The 26,096-nt window shown below is 41.0% G+C and overlaps 2 protein-coding genes and 1 non-coding gene across 12 annotated transcripts; 2 read left to right on the top strand and 1 right to left on the bottom strand.

The window, feature by feature from the left end:
- The first annotated feature begins 709 nt into the window (after nucleotides 1–709).
- Nucleotides 710–4,002, top strand: Rpl14 (ribosomal protein L14). Its single transcript, XM_005317407.3, has 6 exons — nucleotides 710–872; nucleotides 1,375–1,476; nucleotides 1,899–1,993; nucleotides 3,156–3,255; nucleotides 3,341–3,394; nucleotides 3,654–4,002. The coding sequence occupies exons 1-6, from the start codon at nucleotides 870–872 to the stop codon at nucleotides 3,954–3,956; spliced, it is 657 nt and encodes a 218-aa protein (XP_005317464.1). The 5' UTR covers nucleotides 710–869; the 3' UTR covers nucleotides 3,957–4,002.
- A 150-nt stretch (nucleotides 4,003–4,152) lies between these two features.
- Nucleotides 4,153–25,330, top strand: Znf619 (zinc finger protein 619). Of its 10 annotated transcripts, none has more exons than XM_078038089.1 (6): nucleotides 4,153–10,832; nucleotides 11,614–11,682; nucleotides 14,325–14,495; nucleotides 15,401–15,527; nucleotides 16,086–16,202; nucleotides 20,054–25,330. In XM_078038089.1, exons 2-6 carry the CDS (start codon nucleotides 11,647–11,649, stop codon nucleotides 21,430–21,432), a joined length of 1,830 nt encoding a protein of 609 aa, XP_077894215.1. In that variant the 5' UTR covers nucleotides 4,153–10,832; nucleotides 11,614–11,646; the 3' UTR covers nucleotides 21,433–25,330. The 10 variants fall into 10 exon arrangements, with proteins under 10 accessions (XP_077894215.1, XP_040145977.2, XP_040145975.2 ...); XM_040290043.2 differs by having other exon boundaries at nucleotides 4,153–10,997; XM_040290041.2 differs by having other exon boundaries at nucleotides 4,153–11,126; nucleotides 16,089–16,202.
- Trnav-cac (transfer RNA valine (anticodon CAC)) lies at nucleotides 16,639–16,712 on the bottom strand. The gene has a single exon. It is a non-coding gene; the product is annotated as a tRNA-Val (tRNA).
- Nucleotides 25,331–26,096: the final 766 nt, after the last annotated feature.

Below are 26,096 nucleotides of genomic sequence, written 5' to 3'. Positions count from 1 at the left end.
GATTACAGGCATGCACCACGGCACCAGCCCTGTTACTGATAAGAGATCTGCCAACTAAATACAACTTGTAATCCCTCAATTAGATAGGGACCAGGGTTTTTTTTTCTTTCTTTCCCCATTTGCTCCAAAGGAGCAAGTGGGACTACTGAAAATATGTGAATAAGAGTTGTGTACTAAATTAATTAGTTTCCCGATTTTGAGAATTGTACTTACAATGTAAGAGAATGTCTCTGTTGTTAGGAAATGGATTTAAGAGTGTAGCGGGAAAGGAATATCATGTCTGCAATTCCATCTCAAAACGGTCCAGAATAAAATGACAGAATGAGAAAGCAAACCTAAAATAGTAACATTTGGGGAATCTAGAAATGTAGAAAGGTTTATAGAGATTACTTCTAGTTTGGTAGCATTTCTACTAAACTATTTTAAAATAAAAAGTTAACAAAACTACTGTGATCACTTACGGAGAGAATATGAGAAAATAATGCCCTAGTATTAAACTCTGAGTAACATCAAAGTTTAGACAAAAATCCGAGAGCAGTGAACACTTCGAAGATGTTTTTAAAAATGGGACGCGAACAGTTTTGATGGAAAACATAGCCTTAGTATTCTTCTTTACCCAGAAGATCTAGGAAAGGATAACTTTCCTGCAATTCGCCCATTCAAACCACCCAATTCAACTTCATCCCACAAGCCCGTGAAAAATCAGCAGGCAATTAGCCGGAGAAACCTTGTTTTCCAGCGAGCATGCGCACGCACGCAGGTCCCAATCAGTCGGTGCTCACGTCGGCGTCTCTTTACGTCAGGGGCGGGCTCTCTTCTACACATGCGCAAGATCGAACGGGCCTTCTTTCTCGCCCTACGCCGCCAACATGGTGAGTCTCACTGCTGATGGCTCCGTGACTGGCTCCATGCCTCTTGACTTTTTCCTCGGAGGGAATTTTGAGCCCTGGAATGGAACCCAGAGAGTCCTGGGAAACGCTTATTGAGGGTCCCTGGGCGGTCTCTGCGCGGAATTCCGCCAGTTCTGGGCGCGGGGCTGGCGATCGCGCTGAGGGCCCGGCACCCCGGCGCGCCATGGGCCGCCACGCGTGCGTGCCGCCACCCAAAGCAGCATGGCTGAGACCGTCGTAGCTTCCCCAGCCTCTGGGTTCGAGTTGGACTGGGTGCTTTCGTTCTGGGGCGTGCAGGGCCTTTGGGCCTGGAAGCCAGCTTTCCCCCAGCGCCACCCCTGCGGATTTCGTTCATCCAGGTCCTCTCCAGGCACTTGGGCGTGTCCCACTGAGTCGTTCTGAATTAGCCATGTTGCCTATAGGCTGGGGGACCTTATAGCAAACCTTAAAATATTCACTGTGTTTTCTCTCCCCCCGCTTTCAGGTTTTCAGGCGTTTTGTGGAGGTTGGCCGGGTGGCCTACGTCTCCTTTGGGCCTCATGCTGGAAAGCTGGTTGCAATTGTAGATGTTATTGATCAGAATAGGGTATGTATAAGAAAAAGTATCCTAATTTTGACTTAACGTGGCAGTGAATGGTACCCACTTTAGATGATACTGTAATTAAGTGACCTGTTGGGAGCTCTTTGGGTGGCAGTGTTTTGTTATTTTACCATTCAGTATGGGTAGGGGTTTCAAGTGCAGACTTAACTGCTACTTCTGGGTTAGAGTATTGCCTCAGCCATTTAAACGTGCTTTTGGCCAATTCTAGAACAAAACACTGGCTGTGTTTAAGTTATTTGTAAAACAAGTTCAGAACATACTCAGGCGCACAGAAAACACTTTGCACTGTTGTGGTTTAATAATATGTGGGTTGGATGGATCTGAAAAGACAAGTAATTATACAGAATATTTATTCATTTAAATTGCTGTCATGTTTTACACTGAAATCCCTGATCTTTGTATTTTAGGCTTTGGTTGATGGACCTTGCACTCAGGTAAGGAGACAGGCCATGCCTTTCAAATGTATGCAGCTCACTGATTTCATCCTCAAGTTTCCTCACAGGTAAGTAACTATCCACCAATCATCACAATCCCCTCTCCTTAGCTTTGTTTATACTAGTAAAACTGTTCCAGAAGAAAGATTTATATTATGAAGTAAATAGGCATTATTTACTTTTAAAATGACCTTCTCTTTTCTTCTGGTGTCACAGTCACTTTTAGCCTTAAAACAACAGTGTGTCACTCTTGTCTCTTTCAGTACTGTTATCATTAGTTGAATTTTTAATGTGTTGTTAACTAAGTATTTAGCTTTGGGGATTTAAGTTGTTAATTTTGGATACCTGTATAGTGTTCCAGAAAATATTTATATTCTATATTTGCGTCATCTCCTAACATCTGCCACCACTACCTGGAAACAAAAACCCTAATAGGACAGAAACTGTCATATGTTGAATACCTTTAGCTGGGCGTGTGCATTTAGGATGTTTGAGTACTGTTTTATCTTTAAACTTACCATTCATACAGCCTGGAATGAGTATGTCCATTCTGTTGCTACCGTGATTACACATTATTACATTATTTGAAGAACAGTTAGGGGTGAATCTTGAAGATGCTCATGGAGGATCACAACAATAGAGGAGTTTCTGGTGACTTGGGTTTTTTTTGGGGGGTACTCTTGTAATTCTTTGATCTCTGAGTGATACATACTGGGTTTATTTTTGGCCACAAGTTGTTGTATGAAGTAAAAACAGGAAATTGATTTCTGCATGTCCACTACTTTAAGTGACATGTCATCAGTGATGATTTTTTAAGTCTAGTAAAATGGATTAGATTACAGTTTTGATAAAATTTTACTTCAGTTTATGTCTTGGCTGTGTGAACACCATTCAGTAGGTAAAACACATTGTTGTGCCGGATGGTATGTATGCCAAGTAAGACTATAGTGTAAAGTGTAATGGAATCCTTCCTAAAGGAAAAAGTTTTGTGACCTAAAAACTTTATTACTTGCTGGGTACACTGGCACATACCTTTAATCCCAGCTGCAAGGGAGGCTGAGGCAAGAGTAGTACAAATTCAAAGCCAGTCAGGGCAGCTTAATGAAACTGTGTCTCAAAACAAAGAGGGCCTTAGGATGTGACTCAGTGCTTGCATCTGTGCAAGGTCCTGTGTTTGATCTACAGTGCCAGAGAAGGCCAATTGGTTAATCTATAGTTTTGCCTCTGTAGTGCCCGTCAGAAGTATGTTCGGCAAGCCTGGCAGAAGGCAGATATCAATACAAAATGGGCAGCCACAAGATGGGCCAAGAAGATTGAAGCCAGAGAAAGGGTAATGACTTTGGGTCGTTTGAATTCTGACTTTATCTCTTTTGAAGGATTTGAAGTAAGATAGTTTTTCTTTTTTTTTTTAATAGAAAGCCAAGATGACTGATTTTGATCGTTATAAAGTAATGAAGGCAAAGAAAATGGTAAGTTTTTAAAATCTATGTCCTGTAAGTTTGCTTCTGGATAAGAAAACAGTAACCAATTTCCATTTCAGGCTGATGCCTCTTTGGAGCTTACTGTGAAAAGAGGTTTTGTTATTTGCTTTATTTCATGGTATCCTTAAGAAATTATTCTCTTTATTTGGATTTAGTTGTGGAAAATATGCCCTTTCTAAAAACTAGCATATGTCAGTTTTATGTATGCATATGTAATAAATGTTTTTCTTATGTTGATACTTTTCAGAGGAACAGAATAATCAAGAATGAAGTTAAGAAGCTTCAGAGGGCGGCTATCCTGAAAGCTTCTCCCAAAAAGGCACCTGTTGCTAAGGCTGCAATTGCAGCTGCAGCAGCTGCTGCTGCTGCTGCTAAAGCTAAAATTCCAGCAAAAAAGGTAACTCCAGCAGGCAAGAAGGCTCCAGCCCAAAAGGCTCCTGCTCAGAAAGCCCCAGGCCAGAAGGCAGCGCCGCCTCCAAAAGCTCAGAAGAGTCAGAAAGCTCCAGCCCAGAAAGCACCTGCTCCGAAGACATCTGGCAAGAAAGCATAAGAGGCTATTAAAAAAGGAATAAAGATTCTTTTGACATGTTGGCAAATCTGTTAAAAGTCCTTGGATTTTAAACTTGTTGCTGAGGCAGGGTTAGGAGGCAGATTGATAAACATCAGGCTCAGTTCCTTAAACTGCCCAGGCTAGGTTAAACACAACCATAACTAACTGATCGAATTACAAATCATGATAATTAGAAAGTGACTTTATTTCCTTAAGCAAAAAAAATTTCCCACACGGGTAGAGTTCCAGCCTCCTGATGTACAAGAGACTAAAGTTTTCTTTAAAAAATAGTAATTGATGTCTTTTCATACCCTCTCCCCCAAATTTTGATAATGATTCTAGCTCGGTCCCCCTTTTTTGGAGATAGGGTCTATTTTGCCTTGGCTAATCTTGGCTTGCTGGGCTCAGGTAATCCCCCTGATTCTTAAAGCTGTGTAACTTGGGCAAACCCCTAATCCCCAAAGCCTGTTTCCTATGCTTTGTAGTGGTTAGTAGATAATAGTTGTATAGCCTATTGAGAGGCTTATTAGAGATAAGGTAGTGCTGGTTAGGATAGGTGGGGTTCATGAATTAACAATTGAAAATTTAGAGATTAGAAACTAGCAGGTTGACATGGAAAGAAACCTGGGATGGCATTTTTTGGTTTGAGTTTGCCAAAGCGGGAGAGTAAGTGAAAGAGAAACAGGGAAGTTGAAATTCATTTTGCTAAGTATCTTTGGGTGCATCAGGAAAAGGAGCTAATGAAAGAAGCTCAGTGCCCAAAGTATGGAATGGTGAATCGGGCATTAGCTTTAGGGGAAAGATGTCTTTTACATGAGGATTCTAGAAAGGTTTAGATAATCTCTAGGTTTAAGGGGGATGAGAATACACATTTGCAGGACAGAAGTTAATAATTGCATGTGGAGGAAGTGGGAGAGCACTTCTTTGCAGCATTTTGGGTCCAGCCTATGAGGTGGTCAGGATGAGAATGTTTTAGGGAACAATTGGAAATACAAATCCAAAGGACTTTAGGAAAATGTCTGGGACATAGGGCACCTGAAAAGGGCTAAATAAGAGTTGGACCAAATAATAGATTTGGTGGCAAATGATATATCTTAGCATAACAGTATAATCCAGATTGAATTGGAAATGGGAGGTAGGTTGAGGAAAACACAGGGAAGGTGGCTTGAAGAAAAACTGAAGCTGAGTGGGATGGCACAACCCTATAATCCCAGCTATTCAGGAAATAACTCAAGATCCAGGCCTGCCTGAATAATTTAGTGAACCCCTATCTCAAACTTTAAAATACAAGGACCAGTAGAACACCCCTGGGTTCAATTCCCAGTATTGCCAAAAAAAAAAAAAGTACTATTCAGATTTAAATCTTGTTAATACTGAGTGGGGATTGTACTATCTATGAAACTCATCTAAAAGTCAGGGGACCCAATACTTCCCTTATATTGTGGTAAGTATCATATGAAATGCTTGTGAAAATAAGTATAGTGTGTATCCTTAATATCAGGTCTTCACATAAAGGATACTCAATAACAGGTTGAATTGTGTAGCTCTAAAGTAGCTTTATGGACAAAATTTGGATAGTTGGATTTTCAAGGAGCCTCTGCTTCAGTTGCCTCAGATATTCAGATAGTCGGCATGTCCTCTAATTCATGGTATTTTTCCACTCATTTGTTGGGTGAAATACTGTTTAGTATCTAAATTAAAGGCTACATTTAAATCCACCAAGAAGCTGAATTTAATTAATTTTAGTACTGGAGATTGAATCCACGGGAACTTAACCACTAAGCCACATCCCCAGCCCCTTTATATATTTTTTAAAAATATTTCTTTAGTAGTAGACATAATACCTTTATTTGTATTTATGTAGTGCTGAGGATTGAATCTGACACGTCACACACACAAGGCAAATGCTGTACCATCTGAGCTACAACCCCAGACCCTCTATATATTTTATTCCGAGACAGGGTCTCAATGAGTTGCTTAGGGCCTCACTAAATTGCTGAGGCTGGCTTTGAATTTGAAATCCTCCTCAGCTTTCCAAGCTACTGGGAATTAAAGGCATGTGCAACCATGCCTAGCATACCTGAATTTTAAATCAAGTCATAAATATATTGACATCTTAATAAAACAGTTTAAAGTAAAGGGCCCCTTGGTCTCCAATTCCAGAACTTTGTAAAGGAAACTATTATGTACATCCTTGCAGATATTTTTCTATGCATTTCTCATGTGTACAAAAATTAGTCACATGATTCCTCACTTTAAGCAATGTTTATGCTGCATATATTCTGTAATTTGTTTCTTTAAAAAAATGCATTATAGTAATCATATCTGGTTGGCATCTATTAAACCTTCTCCAGAGAAACAACCAATGTGGTGAGGTACGAAAAATTTAAAGGTATTGACTTGTGATACAGAGGCCAAGAAGTTCATGATCTGTAATCCACAAACTAGAAACTAAGAAGTTGGTGCAATTTAGTTTCAATCCAAAGACCTGAGAACTCAGAGCCATTAGTGTAAGTCCCAGCCCACTTCTGAAGGTTCAAGAACCAGGAGTTGCTGAGGCTGAGCATAGGAGAAGATGGGTATTTCACTCAGAAGAAAATTCAGGCCCTCAACAGATTTAATAAAACCTACCTACATTGAGAAGGGTGATCTGGGTGATCTTTATAAAGTCTGCTGATTCAGATACAAATCTCTTTCAGAAAAACTCTCACACCCAAAAATGTTTTACCAATGAACTAAATAAGCATCCCTTAGTTGACACACCAAAATTAATGGTCAAATCCCCTATTTGTCCACCTATTTCTTTTTACCTTCTTCATAGTAATCCATAATATGAGTGTTCATTTTTAAAGCAAATTTTATGATACCTATATTATATAACTTTAAAATGCAGAGTATTAATTCATAGTGTTTATTATGGATGTTCATTTGACTCTATTGGTAAACATTTAGAATGTTGCCACCTGGGTATGGTGGCACATACATATAATCTCAGGTGCTTGGGAAGATAAGGCAGGATGATTGAAAGTTTGAGGATAGCCTGGGCAATTTAGTGAATGACCTGTCTGAAAATTTAAAAAATAAAAATGGCTCAGTAGTAAGGTGACTCTGGCTTCAATCCCCCAGTACTGGTGTTGAGGGGCGGTGGGGTAGGAATGCTGCTAATTGCTTTTTCTCTTTAAATAGTACTTACAGGGCTGGGAATATAACTCAGTCTCTAGAGTGCTTGCCTCACATGCACAATGCCCTGGATTCAATCCCCAGAACCCCCCCAAAAAAAGATTCCCCCTCCCTCCCCCCCCTCTCTCTCTATATATACACATACACACATATTAAATATATACTATGCATATATAATATGTATTATATATACTTTGTGTGTGTGTATACACACACACACAATACTTAGGTGAAGTAAATATCCTTGTACCTACCTCCTACACAAAATTACATTTATTTGGGGCACATTTACTAATCAATCAGTGCAGTTGGTAGATTGAACAGTGTGTGTGTTGTTTTTCGTACTGGGAATGAACCTAGCGGTGTTTTATCAGTGAGCTGTACACCTCCAGCTCCCTTTTAATTTTTATTTTGAGATAGTTTCACTAAATTGCCTAGGCCGACTTCAAACTTGTAATCCTCCACCCTCAGCCTCCCAAGTAACTGGGATTGTACCACAGCATCACAGTACACAAATCAGAGTGTAACTGTCATGATATTTGCTTCTTAATACTTTTTTTACTGGGTATGTAATGCATTCTTGTAATCCCAGTGACTCAGGAGGTTGAGGTAGGAGGATTGCAAGTTTGAAGACAGCCTCAGCAACTTAGCAAAACCCTGCCTCGAAGTAAAAATTTAAAAGAATTAGAGATATAGCTCAATTGTGAAGCTTTCCTGGATTCAACACCCATTGCCAAAAACAAACAACAAAATAAAACAACATTTTTGTGTGATGTGTGGTGCTAGCGATTGAGTCTCACATGTGCTAAGCAAGTGCTCTACCTGTCAGCCACACTTCCAACTCAACATTTGCTTTTTTTTTTGATACCAGGGATTGAAACCAGAGGCACTTAACCACTGAGCCACATCTCCAGCTCTTTTTTTTTTTTTTTTTTTTTGACACAAGGTCTTGATAACTTGTTTAGTGAACTCGTTGAATTGCTGAGGCTAGCTTTGAACCTGCCATCCTCCTGCCTCACCTCTTCCAAGCCCTTGGGATTACAGGCATGTGCCACCATGCCCAGCAACATTTGTTTCTTGAAATTTGAAATTTTCTTAGTTGCCTACATGGCATACTTAAGTTTAAAGAGAATGTGTGTAATGGGTTGGGGATGTAGCTCAATGGTAAAGTGCTTACCCAGCATATATAAAACCCTGGGTTCAATCCCCAGTACCACCAAACAACAACAACAACAAAATGTATAATGCTGTTTATAGTAATTTCTGTTAATAGTTATTCAAATAGTTATCTTTATTATTGAAATTCTTTGTATTATATTTTTTCCTATTTAATTTTAAAGAATTGTGTTAAAAATCTCTGTACAAATATAGATTTATCAGTTTCTTATATTTCAAATAGTTTTTTGCTTTACATATATTAAAATGTGATGTTGCCAGGCGTGGTGACACATGCCTGTAATCCCAGTAGCTCGGGAGACTAAGGCAGGAGGATCAAGAGTTGAAAGCCTGCCTTAGCAATAGTGAGGCTAAACAACTCAGTGAGACCCTGTGTCTAAATAAAATACAAAATAGGGCTAGGGATGTGGCTCAGTGGTGGTTGAGTGCCCTTGAGTTCAATTTCTGGTACAAAAAAGAAAAAAAAGTGATGTTAGATACATTGAGTTAATTATCACTAGAACTTTTGGTAGATTAGACTGTTTCTCAGTGTGAATATCTCCCTCTTTTAATGTTTTCCTTGAATTCTATTATTTTTTCCAGTTATTCATATTGTCATATTTACTTTCATTTTATTAATAATTATTTAGTCAAGCTTTGAAGAAAATCTAACAGCACCCTTCCTTACTTTCACTCTGGCTTAGGCATTATTAGAAAATGCAGAGTCAAAAAAGAGCATACTACAGGGACACAGCCACATCAATGTTTGTAGCAGCACAATTCACAATAGCTAGAATGTGGGAACCAACCTAGATTCCCTTCAATAGATGAATAGATTTTTAAAATGTGGCATTTATACACAATGGAATATTACTCAGCATTAAAAAATAACAAGATCATGGTATTTGCAGGCGAATGGATGGCATTAGAGCAGATTATGTTAAGTGAAGTTAGCCAATCTCTAAAAAACAAATGCCGAATGTCTTCTCTGATATAAGGGGGGTGACTCAAAATGGGATAGGGAGGAAGAGCATGAGAAGACTACCACTAAATAGGGAAGAGAGGTGGGAGGGAAAAAGAGAGAGAAGGGGAGTTGCACGGAAGATGGAAGGAGAACCTCACTGTTATACAGAATACATTTATGATGTAATGAGAAAAAAAAGTGTCACATTAGATTAGGTAGAGAGAAAGGAGGGGAGGAATAGGTAGTATAGGAAGGGCAGCAGAATAGACAATATGATTGATGTATGTACATTCCATGTATGTATTATATGTCAAAATATATTCTGCTGTCATGTATGACTAAAAAAAAGTAAAAATGAAAAAAAAATGAAAAGACACACACACACACAAAAAAAAGAAAATGCAGAGTCAGGAACTCTGCCTCAGCCATTTTAGACCAATATCTCATTTACTTTTCACATGAAGCAGGTGGAGTGCCTACCACAGAAGTTCCCCTAAAGGAGCTCTCAGACCACGGAGAGAAAGTAAAGGTGCAACATCAGCAATGCACTGACATCAGAAAAGACTTGAATGATGATTTTCTTGAATCCAAAAGGCTTAGTAACAATACTTGAAACGAATATATTTAAGAAGGATTTTAAAAAGCAGAAGTGTCATGCATCTAAAATCACCCTGGTTGCAATATGGGAAGGAAAGGTTGGAGGGGGCTAGACTGGAGACCATGAAAAGGGAGGAAGGAGGCTGTCTCAGTAATCTAGGTGAGAGAAGAGTAGAGGAAGGAGCCAATGTTAATTCCCAGACCACTAACTTGGCTGGTAGGATGCATGACACTCCCTGCAAAAGTTGAGAAAAGATGATGATCTTAGTGTTGCCGTTTAGGCCCCTGTGGGTTAGGTAAGTAGAAATAAACGGTGGGCCAGTAGACACAGATCTCTAGCTCAGAATTAACTTCATAATGCCTGCCCAATAGGCACCAGCTCCATGATCAAAGTTATATCTAGGCTGGAAAAGTAACGGGAATGTTTTACAGGACAGTGACACTGATACTCAGGAGTAATAATGATGTCAAAAACAAAATAGCACTTGTTTTGATTTAGTTATTAACAGAGTCTTAAGTGTGTTGGATGAGTGAACTCAGTTAATCTGCTGAATTTATGAATTTGAAACTATTACCATTCGAAGTTGAGAAGTAGCTTGAGCAAGTCCATTCTGTTCATAAACAGTAGAGTTAGGGTTTCACCGCAGTCAGACCCCAAACTCCATGATATTAGGTCATACAGGTCAATCAGCCATGAAGTGGGAGACGGGCTGTCAATTCATTAGGTAAATTACTGCTAGCAACCTCTAGAGCCAGAGGCGTTTATTTTTATTCATGGAGGAATTTATCATCTGTTTGGGGATGCTAAGGCATGATTGATGGAAAGTCGGACACATGACTGATGAGAAACGGTCTTGAGCACAGGGCCTGGAGCCTCGCTTGGGCGAACCATGGAGAGAGGACGGCCTCCATCTTCCTAGAGCGGCCGCCGCGGGTCGTGCTTCCGTCTTGGCGGATTCGGCGCTCTGCGGGAGCTTGCGGTGAGCGGCTCTGGTTGCGCAACCTGGTGCCGGTCCTGAAGGTTGCGTGTTTGGGTCTCGCAGACGCCCCGCGAGGGGCCCATGAGGCCGCCCGAACCCTGGCCAGCCCCTGTTGTCGAGGCACGACTGACCTTCCTGCCCCGAGAGCTTGTCCTCTGGCTCGAGGTACGCTGGGTGGGCGCCCGCGACCCACATCTGGGTCCCCTTCCTCCCGGGTGGAGCGTTCTGATCGCGGTTGGTTCTGTGGTCACCATCTCCAGTGGGACAGTGAGCGTCTTACCCATTTCACCTGAGGTTAGTTCGCCACTTGAATTTTGCGCTGCAAACCGTTGTTGATTCAGGGATCCCTTCTCTCCAAAGGCTGGTTTCGAGTCTTTGCCTTGATTCCTACAGGTGTTTCTTACAAAATACTCAGCAATGCATTCATGGTGGGGCCACGGGTTTTCTTAAAAGCCACGAAACCACTGCAGTTCTTTTTTGTTTCTCCATATATATTTTTTAATTGGAGCAACATAATTATGCAAAATGGTGGGATTCGTTGTTACCTGCTGCAGTTCTTAACCCTTGCTGCACAGACATTCATTTTAGGAATTTCCAGCATCGCCAGACACATTTATTAGAGAATGTATAAAGGGGGGCATTTGCAGCACTTCAGGAATTGGTGGAGAGGATGGTGGAGAATAGTGTCCTAAGGATATCTGGTTCCGTTATAGGAGACAGAGCAAGTGTGGGAAATAAGACAGCTCATTCTCAATGTGTTTTTTTTTTTTTTTTTCTCTAGCTCTGCAGGTTTTCCAAGACTAGAGGGCAGTGCATGAAGCCAGACATGCTCCAGACAGTGTGGTCCCAGGTGAGCTGAGCTTTATTTTAGCATACTCAGAGGCAGGAAAGGTCAGGAAAGGCCCGGCAGCCTCATTTGATCAGTCCTGTGCTTAGCATTGCCTCCATCAGAGTGTGGCAAAGGAGTATGCTAGGGAGTTGATTAAAGAATATGTTGGCTGGGAAAGAAGAAAGCCCAGCCAAGAAATTCTCCTAGAAAGTGAAATCTACTTGGTGAAAACTCAAAAGTGTGGTCCATGGATGAGAGTTTTGATATCACCAGGAAGCTTGTTGGGAAAGGCCGGATTTCAGGCCAGTTCTCCTGAATTAGAAACCATGGACAACTTAGGGGCTGGTTAAAATGTGAGGAATGCTAGTCTTCATCACAGTACCCAAAGGACATGTACTTCCTCAAGGAGAGTTTACCCTGCATGCTGCCTGCGTAGGATATAATGATACCAAATGCCAATTTGGAAGGTTTGGTTCTTGTGGGTACTGTGCTCTGGGGGAATGCTGAATTTGTAGCTGAAGCAGCTCAGTGCAAAGATGTCAGCTTAACCTTTGTGAGAGCCTATAGCCCTTGTTGGCACAGATTCAGGTAGCATAGGGAGCAGTTGTCCCCTCCCCCAATCTTGATGGTAGAGGATGAGTTTACTGATTTTTTTTTTCCATTGTCCTGTGTCATATGCTGAGAAAGCTATGTATATCATGTAATGGATAGATCATGTAATAAGAAAACTCCATACTCAGAGACTTAAAAGCAAGCAATGGTGGCTTCTTTTGTGAACATTGGTCCATCCAAATCTGTTTGAGCCCTTCAACCAGAATTAGTTCTTGCAAGTCAGGAAAACATTTGTAGGGGCAGTCTGTTCTTTCTTGGCACCTTGCTTGCCTATTTTCTCAGGATTAGTTTCCACTCAGAGCAACAATGGCTTAAACAAGTTTGGGAGAGTCAGTCCAGGGCAACTACACAGTTATGCACACAGGCTCTTTCATTCTGCGCTACTATCCTAGCACTGGTTCTCATGCTTTAGGCCACCTTATGATCCAGAGTTGCTGCTTGGTCTCAGGCAATTATGTGGGTATTCTAGCTAGATGTAGAGATAACAAAAGAGGTGAACCTTTCAGCTGAGTTTGCATCCTTCTAGGACCTTCCAAGAAGTCTCTGATAGTATTTACATTTGGGTTTCATTGATCTCACTTAGTTGCCTGGGTTGGGTGCAACCTCAGGTGAAATTAGGTTCTGTTACTAAAGAAGAAAGGAAGTACATGCATATCAATATACCTGTTAGTCACTGCTAAAGTCTCTGTGAGGAATATTTTTCTAGAAGATTCTGGAATCTTCTAGAAGCTTTCCTCAGTTTCATATATGGTTGTAGTAAGTATTGAGATTTATATGACATTGTGTGCCAGGTGAATTTTTAGTGCTTATCTATATTAACTCATTCTATCCTACAAAAGCCCTATAAAATAGTATTGGTATTCTAGTTTTAAAATGATGGAGCTGAGGCACAGAGAGGTTTAGTATTCTATCCAGTATCAGGGATGGGATTTGAGCCTCAGGTGTCTAGCAGGGATTTTTCAACCTTGGCTCTATTTACATTTTATCTACAGATAATTATTTGTTTGGGGAGATTCCCTATGCATAATTCAGCAGCATCCTTGGCCACTGTCCACTAGGTGCCAGTAGCACCACCACCACCATCATGCTGCAGCTGTGATGACTAAAAATATATCCAGGCATTGTCACCTTTCTCTTGGGGGAGGAGAGCAAAATTGTCCCTGTGTTGAGACAAGGCTCTCAAGTCTGCTGTTTACTACTACACTGTGCTGCCTCTGTAACCTGTTTCTCACACACGAGAATCACAGCTCCACTACATAAAGGAGGTAGTAAGTGCTGGCAGAGAACAGAAGCAGTCTGATCACAGGTGCACTTCATGCAGCAGGATGTTGAGAAGCTTAGTGTTGCAGAAAACAAGAAACCAAAGAGTGCATGGATAATTACAGAGGTGTGGAGGGGTAGAGCATAGTGTGGAGGAAAGAAGGTAAGGTCTATGTTTCCAGCTCTTTTCTCTCTCTCTCTCTCTCTCTCTCTCCTTTTTTTTTGTACTAGAGATTTAACCCAGGGGACTTTATCACTGAGCTACATCTCTAGATCTTTTTATTTCTTATTTTGAGACAGGGTCTCACAAAGTTGCTGAGGCTGGTCTTGAATTTGCAATTCTCCTGCCTCAGTCTCCTTAGCTTCCTCTGCCTATTTAAAATTAAAGTCAATTAAAACTAAAAGTTCAGTTTCTTATTCATACTAGTTATATTCACATTTTTATGTGCAAGAGACTATACATTTCTTCACATATAGTTATGATTTTTCCCTTGCAACAAGGAGTTTATGGGGAGGTATTTAAGATCATGCCAATATCCTACTCTTTGTTGAACTTTCCCCTGAGATTCAGCATCATTGATGTTTTTTGTCAGGACTAATTTTCACAACAAGGACTACAAATCTAGTACTTCTCTAGTTGTATTTCTTTTACTTGGAAGAGACTACTACACAAATAAAAAGTAGCTTCTCATTTTTTTTATTTTTTATTTTTTGGTACTAGGGATTTAACTCAGGGGTATTTTACCACTGACCCACATCCCCAGCCCTTATTATTCTTTATTTTGAGACAGGGTCTCACTGAGTTGCTTAGGGCCTCACTAAGTTGCCGAGCTGGTCTCAAACTTGTGATCCTCCTGCCTCAGCCCTTGAGTCGTTGGAATTGCAGGCGTGCACCACTATGCACAGTGAAGAGAGGGTCATTCATGATGATGAACTGGAATGGTGTAGTGGATAATTTATATGTAAGTGGTCAGTTCATTTTAAAATTTTTATTTTCTTATATAGCCTTGTAATAAGTACTCAGATGAAGAGGACTCCCTTTTGTCTATCTCAAAGTGTTTAATATTGATGATTCCCTTTAGAATAATAATTCTTGCTTCATAAATTATTGTATGTTGAACAGATTGAGGTAAAAAAAATAACTAACACTGAACCCTAACCCTGTGATGGTTTCCTTCTTCCTTAAGAAATTGTAGGTGGCTTTGCAGAGGCAAAGGGAGATAGATCTGGTGAAGAGGACGGTAGGTTGGACAGAGCTTAGGTGATCAGGGGCTGATCTGTGAACAAGGATTGGGACATGGCCATCCTGTCCCTGGGGTCAAGTGTGTTAGGAGAGGAGGAGACACTGAATGTTGTCTTCAAAGGAGAACCAGCTTTCTGGTAAGGCAAGATGGTAGAAAGAGGGAGAAATTGTTGAATGAAAGGAACTCTATCCCCATGAACTCATTTCTCTGTCCTTAGTAGAAGCTGTGGAGGAAAAAGATAAGAGGAGCTGAGCCAAGATCCCTGATGGGTGCTTCAAGATGAATGAACACAGGGTGAAAGACAGATACCTGCTGTGGTCAATTTAGGAAAAATGCCAGAAAAATATATTTGGCTTATAGAAGCAGAGATAGGTTGACGTGATCACCAGGGAGAGAAGAGCAGGTGCTGGGCTGGGTGCTTAGGCTGACAATATTGGGCCCACAGAGATGTGTATATGAAAAGTGGGAATTCTGCCTGAAGGCTGCCCCTGCTTAGAGTGCTATGTGTTTCTCATTATTGTAAACTTTTCACAGGGCTCAGAACTATGGGTTGCAGTAGATTCACCCCTTCCCTGCCTCCTTCTGCGCTTATACAGGACTTGAGCAGGAAACTGTTGTTTTAGGAGGCAGTGACCTTTGAGGATGTGGCTGTGTACTTCACCCAGAATCAGTGGGCCAGTCTGGAGCCTGCGCAGAAGGCTCTGTACCAGGAGGTGATGTTGGAAAATTATGCGAACATAACTTCTTTGGGTAAGTCCTCTTCCTCTGAAACTTAGCTTCTGCCTTTGGGGCTCCTAGATTCTCCCTTAGCAGATCTGGGATCTTTAATATCACCAGGATTAATGACCCATGAGCTGAGCTCCCTAATTCCCAGTTTCAGGAGTAGCTGAATGGAGAAAGATCTGGATTCACTTTGGTTTTTAACAGGACTTCCCTGTTGGCTGGTTCCTGGTGGGGACTGTACTGTGAGGGGTTTGCTCTGGGAGCAGAGAGAACTGAGAAGGTTCCTGGTGCCCCACCTTCATTCCTCCAGTCTTCCTGTTCCCTGGAGGAGACCCCGGCCCATCTACTGTGTGTGAGTCTCCTAGGACCCCAGGTATACACTTCCAGTGACTGTGGGTACTTCCTGTTCTCTCAGAGGCTAGAATAAGCTTTGAGCCCTTCCTTAGATCCCCAGATTCTCTCCTCATGAACCTCACTTGGTCTCCTGGGCATCTGCCTCTTTGTTCACCTGGCAAAGCAGAGGGTAGACTGAGGGAGGTTGGTGGTGACTCTCTCAGCTTCCTATTCCTTTTCTTTCTCCTTTAGCAGCATTACCATTCCCTAAACCAGATCTGATATTCCAGCTGGAGCGGGGGGAAGCCCCATGGGTCCCAGATTCATGGAGACCTGTTGGGGAAGAGGCCCTTGGAGGCAGGTGCACAGGTGAGCAGGAGAACAGACCATCTTCTTTTCCAGCTTTGATTTTGTGTGTCTGTCTGTTTCTCTTTCTCTTTTTGTTTTTGCAGTAGTTGGGATTGAACCCGGTGAATTGTATCCCTAACCCTTTTTATTTTTTGACTTTGAGACAGGGTCTCCCTAAGTTGCCCAGGCTGGCCTCAAACTTGGGATTTTCCTGCCCCATCCTTCTGAGTATCTGGGAATATAGACATGTGCCACTGCACCCAGCTACTTCTCTTTTAATATTTTAACATGAGATGAAAAAGGTATTTCTTCGGAACCATGGCTGTTGTGGGATGAAAATAGTCATGCTTCAGCTCCAGACTAGAAGACAGCAGTCCAGATGTTCCATTGTCTCTCCTTTTTCTTCAGAAAGTGAAAGGATTGCAACATTTTATCTTTTTTTAATTTTTAAATTTTTTTGTAGTGCTGGGGATTGAACCCAGGGCCTTGTGCTTGTGAGGCAAGCACTCTACCAACTGAGCTATACCCCCAGCCCAACAAACATTTTAAAACTAGTATTTATTTAATTTTAATTTTGTTTTCCAGTACTGGGAATTGTATTCTGAGGTATTTTACCTCTGGGCTACGTCCCCATCCCTATTTATTTTTTATTTTGAGACAGAGTCTCACTGAGTTTCTGAGGGCCTTGCCAAGGTGCTGAACTTGTGATCCTCCTATCTCAGTCTCCTGAGTCATTGGGATTACACATATGTGCCACTTTACCTAGTTACTTTTACTTTTGAGACAGTGTCTTACTAAGTTGCCGAGGTTGGCCCTGAACTTGGAATCCTCCTGCCTCAGTCTTCTTAGTCACTAGAATTATAGATGTGTGCCACCATGCCTGGTTTATTTTTATTTTTTTTAATTAGTGCATCATAATTATACATAATAGTGGGATTAATTTTGCTATATTTGAATGTGCATATAACATAATTCATTCAGTCTCTTATTCTCCACATTTCAAACTCTGTTAGTGAAATAGGCTTCTGTTCATCAGTTTAGGAACATAAACACGATATAGTTAAGAACTTTGTTTTCATTTATTTGTTTGTTTGTTTTATTTATTTTTTCCTGTATTGGGGATTAAACTCAGGGCCTTGTATATGCTAGGCATGTGCTGTACCACTGAGCTACATTCCGAACCCTAGAACTGAGTTTTTATAAGAACTCTTTGTATGTATATTTATGTGAAACTGTACATGAAGATGGAGTCATTCTGATTTTCTCATTTAATAATAAATAATTAGCCTTTGAAAGAACTCTTGTGTATGAAAAAAATATATTTATATATGGAATGAATGGTTTCCTTTTCTGAAATATATTGAATTGAATAGATATAAAAACCCATCCAGAGATTTGGTAGATAACCTGTCTAATTCAATTGCCTTGTTCTTATACTCTCAATCCTTTGTTCCTTTCTGAGCCTTTGTACCCCGAGTGCTGCTTTCCATTCCCCTACTTCTGTCCTAACACATGAGTCACCTTGGGGTCATCTTGAGAGAGAACCTTTCCTGGCAGCCTTCCCATGGTATCAGTGTTTCCCTTTTCCATAGCCATCAAAAGCTTTCACCAGCATTGTCCAGTAGAACAATGGAAATATTATAGATCTATACTGTCCAATATGAGAGCTGTTAGCTCCTTGAACACTTGAAGTGTGGCTAGTATAACTGAGGAACAGTTTTCAATTTTATTCCACTTACATTAAATTTTAATAGCCATTTAAGGACTATGGCCACCCTACTGGACAATACAGTATTAAACTCTTAGAAGTTTCAGTGTGCTTTTTTTTTAGTGACTATATCAGTAGGTTTCGAATTCTGGTGTGCATTAGGATTACTTGGAGGGCTTGTTAAAATACAGATTGCTAACATTATCTCCAGAGATTCTGATTCAGTAGACTAGGGCAGGGCCTGAGAATTTGCATTTCTCACAAGTTCCCAGGTGCTACAGGTCCAGGGAACATAGGAACCATTGTGTGGTCATCAAAGAGTATAAGCAGCATTTAAAAATTAGAATAGGGCAGGCATGGTAGTGCCCACCTGTAATCCCAGCAACTTGGGAGGTTGAGGCAGGAGGACCACAAGTTCAGGGCCAGCCTCAGCAATTAACAAGGCCCTAAACAAGTTAACAAACCCTGTGTCAAAATAAAAAAAAGGGGCGGGGGCTGGAGATATGGCTCAGTGGTTAAGTGCTCCTGAGTTCAATCCCTGGTACCAAAAAAAAAAGAATAGGCTAATACAGGATACTGAGGCTAAACGAGTGCAAGTTTGAGGATAGCCTCAGCATTCTAGCAAGATCTTAAGCACCTAAGCAACTTAGGGAGACCCTATCTCAGAAGAAAAAACAAAAGGGGGCTTGGATGTGACTCTGGTTAAGCACCCCTGAGTTCAATCCCCAGTACCCCCTCCCAAAATAATATGTAAATAAAATAGACCAAAATAGTATAAAATCTGTTGTGAAGGCATCGATGTGGTTTTTTTTTTCTTTTTTCTTTTTTTGATGATGGTGCTGGGGGTGGAATCCATTTGCATCACTCTCATTAAGGAGGTTGTTTGGTGAAACTTTTGACCCTCTTTCAAGTGTGTGTACTGGATTAGGATCTGAGCTATGAATTGGTGACCAGGGGTCTAGAAACACTAAGCTGTGTTACATTTTGGTGCTTGTAAAGGCAAAAATGGCTTCTATGTTGTAGTGCCTGCAATGAAAGGTGAGCCTCCATCCCAGCCAGGTTGCTATCTACTGTCTGTGCTGAGTTCATTTTTTTTTAATATTTATTTTTTAATTGAAATTGGACACAATATCTTTATTTTATTTATTTATTCTTATGTAGTGCTGAGGATGGAACCCAGGGCCTTGCTAGGTGAGTTAGGTGAGCGCTCTATTTCTGAGCCACAACCCCAACCCCATGTACTAAGTTTTTAGCCAAGCCTATTATTTCCTCTCAGAAGTCTGTCTCCCAGAGGACACATGGGTTTTAAATAGTGATTGTCTAATGAATTCTTCATAACCAGTGATGTTACACATTGTTTCTTTTCCTCTCCATTCAGGCTTGTGATAAAGAATATCTCATTTAAAATGATAGAGGATTGGACACAGTGATACATGCCTGTAATCCTAACAACTCAAGAGGCTGAGGCAGAAGGATCACAAGTTTGAGGCCAGTCTCAGCAACTTAGTGAGGCCCTAAGCAACTTAGTAAGACCTTGTCTCAAAAAATAAAAAGGGCTGAGGATGGAGCTAAGTGGTTAAGTGCCCCTGAGTTCAATCCCTAGAAACCCTCCCACCAAAAGAATAATAAGAAGAAAAAAAGATAGAGGGTTGGAGATGTAGCTCAGTGATAGAGTGTATTCTTAGCATATGCTAGGTCCTGGGTTTGATCCCCAGAACCACACATACACTCAAAGACAAAGTACTTGCACAGATTTCATGCCTTGACTGACCTTGGGATCTGCTATTGTAGACAGCATCTCTAGTTCTCTGGATACTGTGTGGTGCTGGAACTGCGTACCCACCTCTCTTTTCCAGTTTAGAGGTCTCTTTCTGCACCTTGCTTCTCTTTATTGCTTTCCCTTCCTGTGACTTCTACATCCCATTCTAGTATTTCTTTATCCATTTGTCTCCATTCATAGCTTTTCCATCCATCCCATTATTGTTGTCCTTAGGGCATGACTATCTTCCCCACCTCCAGGGCTTTTCCTTTCTATTTGGGGCACCATTGAATGTCTGTCTCTCTCCAAGAATACATGTCCCCAGGGCAAGCTAATGCTGCTTAATCCCTTTCCTTTTCTAGCATAAATAATAAGAGATTTTTATGGGTTTTTTTGTTATGGTAGGTGGTAAGACCAAGTCTGAGGAAGAGGAGCCAACTCCAAGGCTGAACAGGACTACAGAGTCAGAGTCCCACGGACCCACAGAGGAGGGGTTACCGATGGAGGTTCCCCAAAGCAGGTTAGAGAAGCCACAGCCATGTGACATAGGGAAGAAAACAAACTCAGAGAAAGGAGATCCCATAGATTTGACAGTTCAGGATCATAAGTCTTCCACCATCAAAAGGAAGGAGACAGCCAGGAAACTGCAAGGAAGCAAGAGTGTTGTTTCAAAGCAGGGCCTTTCTAGGAAACAGGTGTTTCAAAAGTGTGACGAGTACAGCAAATACTTTAACCCAGACTCAGACCCTCACCAGCATCAGAAAACTCACACTGATGAGAAGTCCTTCAAATGCAAAGAATGTGGGAAAGCCTTCAGATACAACTCAAAACTGTCACGGCATATGAAAATCCACACTGGGGAGAAACCATATGCATGTGAGCAATGTGGACATGCCTTCAGTCAAAATTCCCACCTTCTTCAGCATCAAAAACTCCATGGTGGAGAGAAGCCCTATGAATGTGGGGACTGTGGGAAGACATTCAGCTACAACTCAAAATTGATCCGGCATCAGAGAATCCACACTGGGGATAAGCCTTTTAAGTGTAAGGAGTGTGGGAAAGCCTTCAGAGGTAGCTATGACTGCATCATCCATGAGCGAGTCCACACAGGGGAGAAGCCCTATGAATGTAAAGAGTGTGGGAAAGGTTTCAGTTCTAATTCAGTTCTGATCCAGCACCAGAGAATCCACACTGGGGAGAAGCCTTATGAATGTACAGAGTGTGGCAAGGCCTTCCGCCGCAGGTCAGTGTACCTGCAGCACCAGAGGTTCCACACGGGGGAGAAACTGTACAAATGCAATGAATGTTGGAAAACTTTTACTTGCAGCTCTCGCTTCATAGTGCATCAGAGAATCCACACTGGGGAGAGACCTTACAAGTGCCAGGAGTGTTCAAAGGCCTTCAATCAGAAGGTTACCCTGGTTCAGCATCAGCGAGTCCACACTGGGGAGAAGCCTTATGAGTGTAAGGAGTGTGGGAAGGCCTTCAAATGGAGCGCAAGTTTTCTTCAGCATCGAAAGTTGCATACCAGGAAGAAACCTGCTCAAGATCCAGGGCCTTCCACGATAGAGCCCCAGGGTCCTTCAGGCCTCTCCCCTTCTTCTCCCCAGCGGGCCTGCTCTGCCTCATCCCAGCCAGGGCCATCCTCTGCACCTCTTTCGCCACTCCCCTCATCTGAAATGGCCAGCTCTTCACCTGCACAAGTAGAACACTCCTTTCAGGATCTTGCTTCTCCTAAAAGGTCATCCTCTCATAGCCTGCATCCCTTGTCTCACTCCCCGTGAATTTCTCATGTTCTCCATTCCGGTCGCACTTTGAGTTATCAGGGTTTCTACTGGATCGCTGGCCATGCCTTTATCTATACTCTTATGATCTTATGGAAGACATTATTGTTTTCCCAACTCTATTTTAAGTAGTCACACTTAAGAACTGTGTTTGATCACTCTCTTTTAGCCCCTGGGTAGGAAATGGCAGTATTTGTCCTTGAAATTTATAGCATCCAGTTTTGGCCTCTTTCATCACTCTGGCCCTGGGATTACTGGAGTTGAAAGAGTTTGCAGAACATTTTGGGCTTCAAGGAATGTGTGAGTTGGGCCAATGTACTTAGAAATATAGGGGGAATTGTAAAGCCCACCGGAGGAAGTAATCAGAGAAAGTATCCAGTGATTGCCTTCAGGATTTAGGGAGGGACATTTGGTGGGCCAGTGGCAAAGATCACTGGGGAGAGAATCTGAGCCTTGGAAGTTTTTAATTGACTTGGTCGTGATGATTAGAAGGATCCTGTGTAACTGTGCAATAGACCAAGAAAATAATCATGGAAAGAACTTGAAGGGATGAGAGTAATAATGTAAAATTAAGTCTTTAAACTTGATTAGGAGGGAATTTGATTTTTCTATTTGAGTTCCTTTCCTATTCCTGACTATATCTTTGTTTAATTTCAGTGCCCACTCAAATATGTAGGCACAGAAAGTAACTTGGGCTTATGTAATATAGAGGAGGTACCTGAGCAAAGTGATCCCCTGGAGTGGATGGAATAAAATAAGGCAAGGAAAGAAACCCAGCCAAGGCTGGTTACAGTTCTGGCCTCTAGAGGGAGCCCGTTCCTGATCAGTTACTATACAGTCACCTACTTCAGATTCCCCTATTAAATCAGTTTGTGATTGGTGGTACTTGTAAATGAATTTTCTAATGAACTACTGTGGAAACACTGAGAAGTGTTTTAAGTATGCTGATCTTTGCAAATGTTATGATCTCACTGGTTTGGCTATATTTTCCATCTAGTGACCAGAGGCTCTGACCCTTCTTAGAATCACTGCTTCAGGACAATTGTAACCCATGGAAAGGTACTTTTAAAAAATTAAGCGGGAATACAGTATTAAGAAGGTGATGTGTATACTATTGTATTGATACCACAAAAATTATATCTCTAAGGTAGGGTAAAGAGAGATGTTGATTGGGTTTTAGCTTTGGTCAAGTTTATTGAGATGCATTTTTATACAGTAAAAGCCACCCTATTACTGTGTATAATTTGGTGAGTTTTGACACATGAATATGGTTTTGTAACTAAGATATAGAAAATATCTATCATCCCAAAAAGTTCCCTTGGCTCAGGGAGAATTTTATTTATTCATTATTTATTTATCTATTTATTAACTTTTAACTTTATTTTTTTTTTCAGTGCTGGTGATCAAGTCAGGGAGAAGTTTAAATTGTTGGTAAGATGTTGGGGACTTTTATTTATTTTCATTTCTTCACAAGATTTGTGCAATACTTAGAATTTAGGAGGAGAAAAGCAAAAACCAAATTCATTTTCCAAGCTGTGGGCGGAGCTTCTGGAATATGAAAGAGCTTGGAATCACTGCCAAGAAAAGCAGTCAAAATGTAGGAATATGGGTTGGGGCTGTAGCTCAGTGGTAAAGCATGTGTGAGGCACTGAGTCCAATCCTCAGCACCACATAAACAATAAAGAAAAAAAGGTATTGTGTCCATCTATAACTAAAATTTTTTTAAATGTAGGAATATAACAAAAAGTAAGAATACAACTGGTTTCTTTGACATATTTTGGACATAAGACGCTTATACAAAGTTTTTGACCTAATCACCAAAGCATTATTAAACAGCAAGGGCTGTAGGGCTTCTAGGAGGGTTATAGCAGGCAAGGAAGTTCAGGGCAAGAGGCTTCTCAGCTGGCCAGTCTTCAAGTAGGAGAGACTTCTATGAATGGTCTGGAGGACAGCAGATTATAACATTCGAAGAAAGCGAGGACTGAAGGGAAAATAGATGTTCCTTGACTTACAATAAGATTGCATCCAATAAGCCCTTTAAGTTGAAAATATTGTGATTCAAAAATGCATTGAATATACCTAATCTGCTGACCTTTAATAGTACAGCCTAGTTGAACTTGAATGTGCTCCAGAACACTTACATTAGCCAACAGTTGGGCAAAATCATCTAATACAAAGCCCACTTTTGAATATATCATATGAGTTCTTGAATATAGTACCCTGTGGAGTATTGGTTGTTGGCCTTGTGATGGAGTGGAGCTGCAGCTTGTTGCCAGGGTCCAGCATTGAGAGAGAGTATCAGACTGCATATTGCCAGCCTGGGAAAAGATCAAAACTTCAAGTACGGTTTCTGCTAAGTGTTTATCACTTTCCCATCATCCTAAACTTAGAAAATTATAGGTTGTCTATAAATGGATTCTTTTCCAGTCCTTTGGAAAGAGATTTATGGATTTCTGACTAGCAAATTTTATTTTTCAGTTATTTGTTCCTTCATTCAACAGAAACTTAGAATTGTCCCCCACTCCTTGAATTGTTACACAAATGTTATTGTAAACTTCCATAGCACTTACACTACTACTGAAGATAGATGAATGATATGTCATTCTTTATAGTGCAGGGATGATTGTTGCCAGGTTATCTGGCACCTAATACATACTCAGGTGGTTTTTGACAAGGACCATGAGTAACTCTTGTTACTATAATCGAAGGTTCTGCTGCTTGCTGCTCAACAAAAACTTAGGAGACAGAAGTTGGTGAAAGAAAACAGGTTTATTCAAAGGTGGCCCTAAAGAAAATAGAGACTTTTTCTGCCTCAACTCTTTATCTTTGGGGGGGCTCAGGGATGTAAAACTCTTTTATGAGAAAAAGGGATACAGTGGGACCAAAGACAGGAAATACACACACACACACACACACACACACACACACACACACAGACTTAAGACTAGGTTGCCCTAGACAGAGAAATATATTACAATTCCAGTTTCCTTAGTACTTGGCCTGACTGATGGGTAGCTTCTCAGTTTCCATTCTCAGCATGAGGAAACTAAGGTTAAAACAGCTTTTACCAGGAATGGAGGGACAAAAATCAGTTTGGGGTTTTTTAATGTCAAAGGGGCTCTGTTACACGCCTAGTGGGGACAACCATCTAAAAATGAACTTGTGCATCACTTAATTTCCAACAATGGTATTCCCTTAAGAAGTTTCTATGTTCTCTGAAAGTGAAATGTTATATTTAAACATACCAACTCCCCTCCCCCTGTGAAATTGTGATACAATAAGAAATATATCTATATACATATCTAGTTATCTCTCTGTGTGTGTGTGTGTATGTATACATACACACACACACACACATACTTCATATATATGAGTCTTGAGTTCCTGGCACAGTACTTCTAAACCCCTTGTAATTTCCAGTGTGATAAGTGTCTTGTATTTGGTCTTAGTCCTGATACTAGGGCATCCAAGACCCTTGGAATCTCCAGAGTAATAAGTGTCCTTTTTGTATGCTAATGGAATGACTGGTGATTGAGGGCCCCTAAATAGCTTAAGGATAGGGGCTGGTTATCAGAAAGATCAATGTGTGAAAATCTGAAAATTTCAGCCTCAGTCCCAACCTATAGGAAGGGGAGAAGGGCTGGAGATTAAGTTAATCACTAGTAGCTAATGATTCAATCAGTTGTGCCTACATAATGAAGCTCCCATAAAATCCCTAAATTAGGGAGTTGGGAGAGTTTTCAGGTTGGTAGATACATTGAGGTGCTGGGAAGGGAGTGCACCCGGAGAGAGCATGACAGTTCTGTGCCCCTTCTCCCATGCCTTGCCCTGTGTGTCTCTTATATTTGACTATTCCTGAGTTGTATCTGCTTAATAAAACTAATAATAGCAAGTAAAATGCCTTCCTGTGAGTTTTGTGAGTCATTCTAACAAATTATCAAACCCGAGGAGTGGGTTGTGGGAACCTATGAGTTAAAACTGGTCAATTGGAAGTACAGATGGCCTAGGACATACATTTGGCATCTATACTGGGAGGAGTCTTGTGAACTGAGCCCTTGATCTGTAGGGTCTGACACTAACTCTGGGTAGTTAGTGCCAGAATTGAATTGTTAGGACACTACTTAGTGTCCAGAGAGTTGGAGAATTGTGTACCCACACATTTGGTGTTAGAAGTTAAGTAAAAATATTTCCTACCCTCTCTACTTACTAGTTTTGAGATTTGCATAAAGACTGTCCCCTTGCCTTTAGGCAAGGTATATGGGTGTCATTACCTGAGTTTAATTTGGAGACTTGCTTTTATCAGTGACTTAGCTAAATATATTATTTAGGACTCTTTAAATAAAAACAGGAGACATCTCCTTGAATTAAATACATTTAACCTATTGTGAGGATTCCTGCATGCATCCTGAAACTCCAGGGTAAGAATGCAAGAAGGAGCCAGGTATGGTGGTACATGCCTGTAATCCTCTAGGATCAAGAGCTGAGACAAGAGGATTATGAAGTTAAAGACCAGCATCAGCACCTTAGCTAAACCCCAGCAACTTAGAACCTATCTCGATAATAAAAAAAAGACTGCGGATGTAACAAAATGATAAAGTGTTCCCAGGTTTAACCCCCAGTGCCCAAAATACAAAACCAGGGAGGTCTGGAACCTGGAAAGTCCA

The sequence above is a fragment of the Ictidomys tridecemlineatus genome, chromosome 2 (genome assembly GCF_052094955.1).
Source record: "Ictidomys tridecemlineatus isolate mIctTri1 chromosome 2, mIctTri1.hap1, whole genome shotgun sequence".
NCBI classification, from domain to species: domain Eukaryota; kingdom Metazoa; phylum Chordata; class Mammalia; order Rodentia; family Sciuridae; genus Ictidomys; species Ictidomys tridecemlineatus.
The sequence above is the reverse complement of the archived record's forward strand: the minus strand, read 5'-3'. Positions and strand labels throughout refer to the sequence as shown.

What these genes read in the sequence shown, in the direction of transcription:
- Rpl14 (XM_005317407.3), top strand. An exon ending in ATGTTATTGATCAGAATAGG is followed by an intron (nt 1,477 to 1,898) that starts GTATGTATAAGA and finishes TTTGTATTTTAG; the next exon opens with GCTTTGGTTGATGGACCTTG. An exon ending in ATCCTCAAGTTTCCTCACAG is followed by an intron (nt 1,994 to 3,155) that starts GTAAGTAACTAT and finishes TTGCCTCTGTAG; the next exon opens with TGCCCGTCAGAAGTATGTTC.
- Znf619 (XM_078038088.1), top strand. Translation starts at nt 10,914, where the DNA reads ATGAGGCCGCCCGAACCCTGGCCAGCCCCTGTTGTCGAGGCACGACTG. An exon ending in TGCGAACATAACTTCTTTGG is followed by an intron (nt 15,528 to 16,085) that starts GTAAGTCCTCTT and finishes TTTCTCCTTTAG; the next exon opens with CAGCATTACCATTCCCTAAA. An exon ending in CCTTGGAGGCAGGTGCACAG is followed by an intron (nt 16,203 to 20,053) that starts GTGAGCAGGAGA and finishes TTGTTATGGTAG; the next exon opens with GTGGTAAGACCAAGTCTGAG.